The sequence below is a fragment of the Mycetomoellerius zeteki genome, unplaced genomic scaffold, assembly GCF_001594055.1.
Source record: "Mycetomoellerius zeteki isolate Tzet28-1 unplaced genomic scaffold, Tzet1.0 scaffold114, whole genome shotgun sequence".
NCBI lineage: Eukaryota > Metazoa > Arthropoda > Insecta > Hymenoptera > Formicidae > Mycetomoellerius > Mycetomoellerius zeteki.
Genome location: NW_017256062.1, coordinates 2,213,456 through 2,225,944, shown reverse-complemented (window position 1 = coordinate 2,225,944; position 12,489 = coordinate 2,213,456). Strand labels below are relative to the sequence as shown.

At 34.3% G+C, this 12,489-nt stretch overlaps 1 protein-coding gene across 1 annotated transcript in view; it reads right to left on the bottom strand.

Moving 5' to 3' along the window:
* Positions 1-5,503: 5,503 nt before the first annotated feature.
* LOC108728584 (GTP-binding protein Di-Ras2) overlaps positions 5,504-12,489 on the bottom strand; it is a 10,974-nt gene continuing 3,988 nt past the window's right edge. The window contains exons 2-3 of the mRNA XM_018457213.1: positions 7,207-7,425; positions 5,504-5,749 (exon numbers count right to left, since the gene is read on the bottom strand). Of these exons, the coding sequence (XP_018312715.1) occupies positions 5,516-5,749; positions 7,207-7,425 (453 nt within the window). The 3' untranslated portion in view covers positions 5,504-5,515. The remainder of the gene's footprint in view (positions 5,750-7,206; positions 7,426-12,489) is intronic.

Sequence of the window (12,489 nt, the reverse complement as noted above, 5' to 3'; positions counted from 1 at the left end):
ATGCCGAGCAACCGGGGCGATAGGATCGAGGAATGAAAATCAAGCGATTCAAAACGAGTACGGCGAGTGTGGAAATTTCACTTCCGCTACATCGAACAGGACGAACTTGAGGGTCCGATCGAGTGATTTTCATCATGGAGGAATTCGTAATATCACACGGAACAAATTTCCGTTAATTCTGCTTTCCTTCTTTCTTTTTTCTTCTTTCCCGGGAGTGAGAAACACGGAGCATCGCGGGGAGTGAATCGTAGGGTGATTTTATGTGTAATTCGTTGGATATCTCAAATCCCTCTTCGACGGATATGTAGAGCAACGAGATGGTAACATTTTACACTGCGTGGCCGCCATTAGAAATGGCCAGCGAACAGTTTGATAGTAGTATCGACACTTTGGACTTTTATCGGAGTCGACAGTTCTTATTATTTTTTGAAAGTGACTTACAAACCCAGATCCTTTTCCTTCCTTGAGACAAGCCGTTCGATCAATTCAAATTTTTTTCAATGATTACTATAAATCATGTGTTTTCACATCGCTTCTTTATTTCGAAAGACACAACTCAAACACAACAAGATGATTCTCGAATTATTACTATGAGTTAAGTAAATATTACTCTATTAATCATCAAAAGTAAATTATCTTAACTTTAAAAATTGTCAAAATAAAAAAGAGAACTTTTTTAAGAATTGTGAAACGAAAATGACGTTTCACATGTTAAGAATATCAATATTAAAAGATCATATTAAGAAAATATTCTTTTTGCTTATATTATTTGATTAGTCGATCATTTTCTGTTAAGTTAAAAAATAATTTTTTCCCTTTTCTGGAAAATTTACATTATATCTAAAGTTTCAATGTACTGTCCGTTTATGGAAATTTCATAATATACATATATAAAGAATAAAATATGAATATAATTTGCATGTATTATGTTTTTAAATTTATTATTACATATATTTTCATTAAAACTGGAAAATGAATTTAATCTTTTTTTAGATTTTTTTTAAAACCTAATCTTGTGAGCTTTAATAATAAAAGCTATACTTTCGGTATTTTGACGATAAATTTTTCAAGTGTCTTAAACAAAGATTTGTATTGAATTTGTTAAACTTCTGTGGAAATATTTGTTACATATAATTCTCTATTATTGTTAGTAGCCATGACATCCAAATGCTTATCGGTGTCTAAAGAAAAATTGATATTGATATTTTTTGCAACCGATATACACATGATATTTGTCTATTTTTTTGCGAAAACACAATTTCTTTTTTAATTATTTTTCAGCCATTCACAACTTTATTGAATATATATATTTCATAACCGGAAATAAGAGATTCGAGTATATATATACATGTCACATTTCCGTATCTTATACATGAAAAATGAAATTGTTAGCAAAAACAAAGACGTGTTGAAACTTTCGAATGATAGGGTAATTTTTTGAATTGTGTATTTATAAAATAAAGAAGCGATAATATGAGTCAAATATAAGTAAAAAATATAATTACAATAATTATACGTAATCTTTCTGATTAATTTTCATAGTGAACGACATTAATCAATATCTGTTGTAGATAATATTCGTTGTTGATCCCCTTTTCTGAACGACCATTTCTAGCCTCGGCTCGCCTCCATGATCGCTGTAATTGATGGCATTCACATTACCAACAACTGACGCTCCGGCCTGGCTGCAGGGATGTATTGTCGACTTGTTCAAAGAATAATCTTCAATTTCGAGTCAGATCGCTGATTAATTACCTCGCGTCGCACTACGCGTCCGTCGGCTTCGCAACGAGCCTCTCATGGCTGTATTTATAGCGAAATTGTGAGTATAAATTATTTAGACAATAACTAAAGTAGTGTAAAGCGATGTAAATGGAGCACCGATGAGGATTCAATAGGACCTTAATTTTTGTTAATAAAATTAAATAAGGAGAGAACGCTTTGAGAGAGTAATGACAGAAAGAAAGGAATGGGACACGAGCACTGAGAGTAAAAAATGGCTGTAATTGTCATAATAACTGTAATTCAGAGTTATTTGTAGTATTCCAATTATATATTTTTTTGACAGAAATAACAATATAATTATTATATTATATAGCAGATGTCCAATTTTAGCTCCGGAGCCAAAATTCAAAGCCAAGACGTAAAAAAAAAAACAATATAGGTAAGATTTCGGGGACTGCAAAGTACCGATGCGCATCTAAACGATGTTTATTTTACAGTCACACCTTACAGGACATTTTACAGTCTTCGAAATCTTATTCACATTGAATTTTTTTTGCGTCGATGGTTTTGCGTTTCGACTTCAGAGCTAGAATCGGCCTATCATATAGGAATAATAAAGCGATATAAAAATGGAACTCTTAACCATATAACTATTTTACCATAGAATTATAGTCACAAATATCAAACACTTTTCTCTCAGCGCAAAGGGTATTTTTAATAACAAAATGTTTTCAATACTCGAGTTTGAAATATTCCAACTCGATGAGTTTTCGCAGGGATAATATTGCGAGGACGCGCGATATGTGTGTTAGCTCCGATGGAGCTCGATTTAGGTCCTTGATGAGCGTATGCACATCACTCGATACACACTCGAGACACTACCCATCTCGAGTGTCGGCGAGCTATAAATACGGCCCTTCAACACGGAGCCTAGTAGTCGAGACGCGTTCAAGTGCAGGCGGCGGACCATCATCGTCATTATCAACATCATCGTTAGCGCGACGTGTTGCATCGATCGTATTGACGTCCGGCGGACGCGACGGCGTCGCGAGTCGCGACATGGTCCGAGGAACATATCGGAGGAGGAAGAAGAGGCTCCTCCGCGGTCTTCTCTAATATAGGTATCCGTAAAACGAGATGATAAGGGAAATCGGGAGAACACGCGTCACGAGAAACACTACGGATAACGTTCAATGATGTGCCGCGAAAGTGGTAGGCGGGAGATGGACAAGAAGAGGGAGAGGGAAACGTGATATATATATATATATAATTACTCCGCTAATTGTCTATATTCGAGTTGTTTCCCGTAGGAACGCCTAAAAACGCTTCGGGTCTAATCTTTCCCATTGGAAAAAACATTAAAAATGCTGCGTCGATATGGAAAACGTGTGCCGTAATCACATGTACAATTACAATCTCGTAATATCTCGCGATGCGCTTGTCAACAAATCTGTGCCTACGTTTGTGTGTGTGTGTGTGTGTGTGTGTGTGTGTGTGTGTGAGCGCGCGCGCGCTTTGTGTAAGTGCACACCCAATAATATAAATTAATACAACTTGCGTGTTGGTGTTTGAGTGTGGACTCGTGTTGTGGCTTGCTGCTCGTTTGTAATCCTAATTAGCTAGCATAGTCATTACAAAATTCTTACAACTATTCAACAAAAACCAATCTCGTAACAACTCTTATCTACTTGTTATTCGTCATCGTTCGCACATGCACTTTCACCCTTCGTTCGTCTTTCTCTCCCTTTCTTTCTCTCATTCGATCTCGCACTCTCTCTCTCTCTCTCTCTTTCGTCATTCTCACAAAAAACTTTCACGCGCGCGCATTACACCAGTCCCTAGTCGTCGTGCGGTAGTCTCCGATTGCGGAACATTGCGGAATTTTCATAAAAGAGAGTACCAGTCGCGGCTATTATCGATTCAGCGTTAGCTAAATTGAGGCGGTCCGCGAAAAAAGGCCACGCTGAATAACCCTGCGAGTAAATCCTATTTTAAAGCCTTTATCATTTAATTCATTCTTGACGATTTTTACATTCGATATATTTTACTGGAACTTTTAATTGTTATTTTTCTCCGATTTTTTACTGTCTTTATAGAACTTAGCGAACTGGATTATATTCTACAGGATCGGCGCATCTCTAATATTTTTCACAATTGATACAAATTTATACTGAATTAATATAGTTTTAAGTTAAGGGATCCGATAAATCGGTCTACGGAAAGAGAGCTTTTTATACGGCTGCCCTTTGCCGCGGATTGCCTCAATTGCGAGCAATACAAACTCACAGATAAACCATGCCTTGTATTTATCGATCTTCCGTGGCAATTCGTTGTTTATCTGTATGCAAAAGAAACGATGTGAGGGATGCTTCAGTGGAAACCGAAAAGAAAGCGACAGTCCCGCGAGAATGATTATCCTGATAACAGTCATAATCGATTTATACATATATGACGCTAATCATCGGGGTCTTTTCGGCATTGCGGACAAGGGATTTCATATTACAGGAATTATTAATTATCCGTCGCTATTATTAGATGGAAAACTAATTATATATGATAAGAAGCGATTGCAATATTCGCGATAATTACGAGAATACGCGAGAATTTTATATTCGTTACCACTATTATTATTTATTTATATCATTGCTATTGAAATAAGAAATAAGTAGATATGTGATATTAATAGAAAACTTTTTGAAAAAGTATGTCCAGTAACCAGATTTTTCACAATCACATGGAATAAACCTTTCCTATAAAAAGTAATTTGTCTTGAAATGAAAATATCAGTAATGATCAGTTTGCAACGTGTTACTGAGCTAATTGGCTGGTTCAATATCCAGAAAAAGCAATTCTGCAACTATTGTAAGCTTCTTAATATAATTGGTTCTTGCCTTTAGTTCCTCACTGGATCTAAATGTATAAATCAATTATGATATTAAGGAAACTTACAAGTTGCAAAGCTATACTTTTTTGGCTGAACGTAGCTATTGTTACAATTAATGCCAGACTTCCCGTAACAGCGAAACTCAAACGTGCGACTGTTCTTGATGATAAAACTGATATCGTTGCTTTTGCCAACTCTCATCGCAGATCGAGATTACCGCAGACGATTCCATGATGGAGTCAAAAACAAAAAACGGAAACTCGAATAATTTGTCTTATCATCGAGCACGGAGAAATTATACGCGATCGAGCGGTCTATTGCATAAAGTATCGTAACTTAAAAATAAAAAGGCTTCACCATCGACGAGCAACGCGCACATGAATTCGAGTTAATTCTTTCGCGTTCGTCGACTAAAAGTGCCTCCTGTCTTCCTTCAGGTCGCACCCTTAATTGACCCATCAAGGCCCAGAAATGTTCTCAGGAATTGAAAATTCTAAAAACTTTCTCTTAGGAGCCTTAAAAGTTATTTTTTAAATTCGAAGTTTCGCAAAGATATTCTCTAGGCCCGCGCGTTCATACGAACGTAATAAGTAGGTATGACGCACTGTAAACCTTTTGATGAGATGGAGACGTGCGGAAGCCGCCACCAGGGATACAAGTCGCGAACAAGTCGTCCGTCGTTGGCGAAACCGGCTTTGGGACATCATTCGGCGGCGGATAGCGGCGAGGCCCTGTCTCGAAGGATGACGGATCCGAGGATTCGATGCCAGCATTCCCGGAGGGCCTCGCCGCGCCGCGCCAGGGCGATCGCAAGTTTTACCCTATCGTTGTCGTCATCGTCGTCGTCGTCGTCATCGTCGTCGTCATCGTCGGACATATACGCGATGTGGATCGGAGAGTGGATTTTTACATAACGGCACATTTCTCCTTAAGTCTTATCGCGTTGTTGCTCTGCACCGGCTGTAACGAGACCGAGCGGTTCTTCTCGAGGGTGAGCAGGTCTCGAAACAGGGCATCCACGTTGTGATTCGTCTTGGCCGAGGTCTCCAGAAAGCCACAGCCCCAGTTGGCCGCCTCAGCTGCGCCCTCGCTCATCGACACCTCACGCACCGATGGACTCTCGTCGCACTTATTCCCGACCTGGACGACGAATCAACGACGGAACCGCTGAGTTGCGCAAGAAAAACAACACCGACAAAGAAACTCAAGTAGGAGGGCTTCATGCAGGAATAGAAATCCCCTCTTTAGAGGAAACCAAATTAAATCGCAAATTAATTGAATTTCCAGAAGAAAGAAATGCAGATTGCTGCGTTAACGGTTTCTTCAAATTCCTTTCAACATTATGCGAAAATTAATTATTAGATAACGAGAAATTTTTAAAGCTACTGTTTTTGTCTTTTTTAATCTTGAATTAAAAACATTGGTACACCATCAATAGATGGAATTTTTAAAAAAAATTTTATTAGGAATATCGACATTGAATGTCGATGCACAGCAAAATTTAATGCAGACACATTGCGACATAGCCGGTGTTATATAAACATTTTGACAAAAAGAAAAAGAATGCGCCCCCAATAACAAAAAAATTCTTTTACGGCATGTAAAATATAATAAAATATAATATCATAATTAACGATATTCAACTCTCCGTCAGCTATGTAAAATTTTGCACCTTCTGTCAGTAATCTGCGTCTTTGATCTTTAATGTAAATTTTTATATCGTTCTAGATTGTATAAAAATTGGAAAAAATTCTTGCCTAAAAAAACTTTAATAAATTTTTTTTATCATAGAAAAATGGAATTATATTTTAATTTTTTTATACATTTAAATTTATCTCTCAGAATTCACAATAATTAAAATATCGATTGCGCCTTCAAAGTCTAACTTGACCGATGGAGGGTTGTTAATATATTAATATTAATTTAATAAGATAATCACGTATATACAGATATATACATTACAAATATATAGATTACATGCACATGTGTATGTTACAAAACATAATTACTAAAATTATAGTCAAATCAGAATATATGTGTATAATATAACATTTTACATTTATATAAATAATAATAATTTTTGTAAACATTCGTTATAAAAAATTTTTTCATTAAAAATAATACTTTTTATGCTTTAATAGTAATAAAATTGTCTTGATTTTTATTTAATATACAGCGAGTGCTCAATGGCGGGTAATTATAGTCACCGTTAGCACTGTTAGCAGCAAATAAATTAAAATTATATAGAAAATTTATATTATCATTTTTGCGCCACTTTAATTTTTTTACAAAGCAAGTGTTTCGTTCGTCACACCCTAAGGACCCGGCTGTGCGTCGCGGTAATTTGTATCATCTAAACTTCTGTGCTCGACGAACATCTTTTATCAAATTGATGACATGCGCGCGAAAAAATATTGCATGTAACATTTTTTATGATTATTCAAGTTGCGGAAAGTTGCAAAGTCATGAGATAAACCAGACGATGTATTTATTAAACGAGAAGTGCAAAAGTGTTCGTTTGTATTTACTGCCGGCTTCGGGAAAAAAACTGAAACTGAAAACTGTAATAAATGGAGAGGATTGCGACGAGTCCTTACCAACATAATGGGTATCTGCGAGATATCTTGGCCCTTGAGTTCCCTTATCACGGCCCAGATCGGTCGTAGCTCCTCGAGACTTTGCCGTGAGCACACCGAGTACACCAAGATGAAGGCATGACCTTTGCTTATGGAGAGCCGCTGCATAGCGGGAAACTGATGGGACCCCGTTGTATCCGTAATTTGAAGTGTGCATATGTTTTTATCACAACTTATCACCTGAAATACCGTAATGCGGTCCATTGACTTTGAGTTTTGATCCGATTGGCTTGACTCAAGGTCGTGATTTCCGATTTGACTTGACTCGGGGTCATGCACCGAGTCGAGTCAAAGCAGGGGGGCACTGGATTGAGTCGAGCTAACAATCGGAAACGTCCATGCGACTCCATTGGTGACACTTCTCGTCGCGCACACAGCGAGAATCCCACCAGCATCATCATTGTATTTTTACGTATAAATATATACACACACAAACGTGCATTTCTGTTAAAATCTTACGGACATATGTGGATGCCGTCGTATTTATACGTGCGATTATCGATATAATCGAGATATTATGTAATTATTATATGTTGCTTTAACTTGCACTTGTATAAATAATATCCATTTTTACTAATGTAAATGAACTTTAACACTTCTGTTTTAATGCATGAATATCTATATCGAATTTTTAGCAATAAAAAGTTTTATATTTTTATGCGAATTTCGTTATGACACTTCAAAAAACGTCATTCTTTGAATAGTTTTACATAGATTTTATTTCGTTAATTCCACTTTTACATTTTAGCGTGAAACAGTAATGAAAAAAATTAAAAAACGTGAAAAATTATGCAATGACAGAAGAGTAAATGTCATTTTAATTTACTTTTTATTTTTTTTTAATTTTACAAGAAAATACACAAAAGTGTTTTCCTCCGATTTTGATGAGCTTTTAATACATTGTCTAGACCTTAAAAATAACGAATTATACTGCGTGACACTTTTTAGGCTTTCGTGGGTATTATCTTCAAAAGGTTTGCGGCTTATCGCCGAGTTTTTCTCCATTGCTAATGCCAACATTTTATGAATCTTATTGTTTACTTCATCAGGGCGAGGAGCGCGCTGATACTGTAGTATCAGTTTCAATTGCTATTCTTTTCAAATCCTGTATAACCATATCAGCAGCAATTGGAAATAAAGGTGACCCCATAGGAGTACCAAAAATTTGTTTGTAAAATTTTTTATTAAACATAAAAAAAGTAGATCATATCTTAATATTATTCAATCTTTTTCCCCTTCTTAATATTGTCCTCTATCCCTTTCCAATTATCGTCTTTACTTTGTTTCCTTATTTCCTTTTTATCATAACGTTGCCTGACATCGAGGATACACGTGTTCTCTCCAAAATATCTTATCATGGCTTACTTTTACCTACTATATATGATTTAGTTAATTTTGCATTTTTCTCTCAACGTCTGACTCACATTATTACGACAAATCAAAAAAGATTGTAGATTTTTTAAAAAATAAGATGAGATCACTTTTACATCAGTCAAATGATGCTAATTTTACATATGGACCACACACATAAAATAATAGGGAATACGAAAATAACCGATATGTTTTACTGGATACTGTAATCTGACCGAATACTCCGACAACTTATGTAATGTTATTTGTGTTTACATTGAAAATGATCCGATCGGCGTCGAAACGTTTGTACGATTATTAAATATTCTTTATATTGTAACTGGCTCGTAGCCCTTCTTTTATCTATTGATTTATTCTGATTGAGCCATATTAATAATTTATAAAAATAAAAATATTTTAAAGATTTTTTTATTCAGATAAATGTCTAAAACACATTTTCTTTAGACATTTTATAAAAGGTCTGAAATACGTTCTATAGACGCTTCTAAAACGTAGCTTAAAAGATACAAATTATGACGTTAATCACTTAAATTGTATATTTGCAAAGAGTACATTAATACATTCTAATAGAAATAAAATTTTCGACTGGTTAAAAAGGGATTAAAATTCTTATCAATGTAAACCATAGACGACATAGGCGTCTAATAGACTTTAGATTTGGACGTCTAGTAAACGTACCTATATAAAACATAATGAGGCGCTCATTTCATAATCCAAGAACGTCTTATGGACGTCTCCTTTAGCTGGCAGGAGGTCCCTGTGCTATTTATTGTATAGACGCATCTTTAAAACTGCTTTCTGATACACGATAAAAATGTCAAATTTCCAGTGTTTAAAATGGAAAAACAAAGCAATAGATGGTTAAAATGGTGTTCAAATTAAAAAATTTAAAGATAAGCGATATTTATATCGCGGTATGTTTATATACGCGATATTTATGATTGCGTGATTTTTTGTCATATATTTATATACAATATTTTATTTTCTCGTGTCTCGGGATAGTAATATATGTAAATATGACAGAAATAGTATTATATGTAAATATATACAACAAAAAATAATTACACAGTCATAAATATCGCGCATATAAATACCATATATCGCGATATAAATATCGCGCTCACTCTTAAATTTTTTAATTTAAATACCGTTTTAAGTTAGACATTAGATTATTATGTATTTAATTTTTTAAATAAAAGTTGGTTTTAAGTATAGTAATAATAAAATTTTTTTTTTAATTTTTCAATGTTTTTCAACTTTTTATTTTTTATAAATAAGAAATTTTTTATTTTTAAAAGAATTTTTTTATTATTATAAAGAGTACTTTTTAATTCCTTCAATTTTTATTAAAAAATCTTTTTCCATCTTTTCTGTTTGACAATAACCGTTTAAAAAAAAGCTAATTGATTTTTTATTCGTCCCTTAAAAGTGCATATGAGCACATATAAAAAAAAAATACGTATTTCTTATTTTGGTCTGAACACAACAACATATTAACCGAGGGGGTACTCACCTATGAAATCAACGAGGAATTCAGTAAATGAGACAGTTAAGCATTCCTCATTGAAATCAAGAAATCATCTGAAATCGAATAAAAAAACATCGTCGTACGCTCGGTCACGCGTCTCGAACTTTCTGTCGGAAAACAAATAAAATCACTTTGCAATCACGTTGAAATAACCATGAATACAAGAAATCTGAAATCACTTTCGTAGGTGAGTACTCGCTCGATATTAACCCATTAATTTCCAATTTCTTTTTCATTGATTTTTTCGATGACACTTTCAAATGAGAAAATAAACTTAGATTAGTCGGCCGTTGCGTTGAAAAATTTACGAAATTCTTATATACTGAAGATGGCTTAATTTAAGACCGAAACACCTATGTAATATTTGTAATTCAATTATATTTTATTGTAATCAAATATAAACTACTCGCTATATAAGGATATCTTGCGTTCATGATGTATGCTCTTTATCTTTCCGTTTTTACACTTTTAAATATTAGAGAGCCAGGATTATAAATATTTTGACATCCGAGGCAAAAGAAAAAAATGTGCTTTCATAGCCGCAAAATTGTCGATCATGTTATCTCAAAACTTATATCCTTACATATATTTTACTTTCGCTTAATACACACGAGCGCTCAACGGCAGATAAATACAGTCACTATTAATATTAAATGAAATATATAGAAATTTATATTGTCATTTTTGCGCACCTTCACATTTTTTATTTAAATGGGGCAAGCGTCTCGTTTGACATATCTTAGTCCAGGCTCGGCAAATATAGCTGATAATAAGATAGAAAAGGTGGAAAAAATTATCATGAAAAGTGAACAGAAATAGCGAAATTGGTCCGTTCTATAAGTAGAGACAATAAGAATAAAGGATATAATAATAAAACATGAGCTTTGTAATTGTAAATAACAAATTTCATTATTAAAAAATGCAAGAGATTCTAATTCATGCGATAGTAACTAGAGATGTGCGAGTACTCGAAAATAAGAGGTACCCGAGTCTCGAGTCGGATCGGGTCCTAAAAATGTTCAGGTACTCGAATTTCGGGATAAAATTCTTGATTCGAGACTCGAAACTTTATTCGGGACCAGAAACTCCATTCGAGACCAGAAACTCCATTCGGGACCCGATATTCGATTCGGGATTTTTCCGACCGAATTTTTAAGTTTGGAAGCGTTTTCTTACGTGTCGTGTATAAGAATCCATGAGATAAAAATGTATGAAAATTCTTTTATAGGGATGTGCTGATGCTGGTTGCTATACAGCCACGAAGTTATAAATTAATACCAGAAAATGTCAAAAGTTATGCTTCTATATGTACACTTTAATTTAAAATAAAATAATTTTTTTCACATTTTGTTTTTTTTCCTTATGGATTCTTGCAGTTGATTATACGATACTTATGAAAACGCTTCCAAACTTAAAAATATAAGATTGGTCAGAAAAGTATTACTCCCGAATTGAATATCAGATCTCGAATAGAATTTCAGATCCCAAATCAAGAATTTTATCCCGAATATTCGCCCGATCCGTATTTTTGGATACCTGCACACATCTAATAGTAACATATCCAGATTTCAGGTAGACATTTTTGTGACAAAAGAATTTATTTCTATGAGTCTAGTTGTAATGAGATAAAGCATCGTAACACCCTAGTGATGTTATCGCTCAAATTGATTCGGCTATTAAACCTAAGAATATTCAACCTAAAAATATAATATAAGTATTCAATCTAAGAATATCTAAGGCCGGTTTTCATAATCCGTTTTTATTTCAAGATCATTTTAATTAAGAAATATCCTAAGATGCTAATATGTGATTGGCTTATGGGATCTTAAAATTATATTAGGTGTATAACTAATTTCCCGCCATTAAATATAAAAATTTTTATAATGAACGGGAACTTAGTTATACATCTAATACTTAAGACGATCATAAATATAAAAACTAATTATAAATATCGACCAAAAAAGATAAAGAAGGTCTCTATTTTGGAAAAATATGAGGTGTACATAGAGAAGAAAAATTGGAAAGATGTTCTATAAATAGAACAGTAGGAAGAACTGAGTTAAAAGCTCATTAAAATCGGAGAAGGGCACTTTAGATAGTGCGTATTTTCTTGTTAAAAATATATAGAAAAAGATAAAAAGATGAACCGAGATTAAAGTATAAATCTCCATTGGTAGAAACGGGCATAGTTCAAGATCGATAAGTACAACGATATGTAATTTACGCGGGTGAGGGTGAGAATCGTCGCGCGGAGAAGATCTTGGTTTCTCATAAAACAGCAAGCGCGTTACAATAAAACTGACGATTCATATAATCTGTCATTCTTCCTGACCACGTGCCGTGAC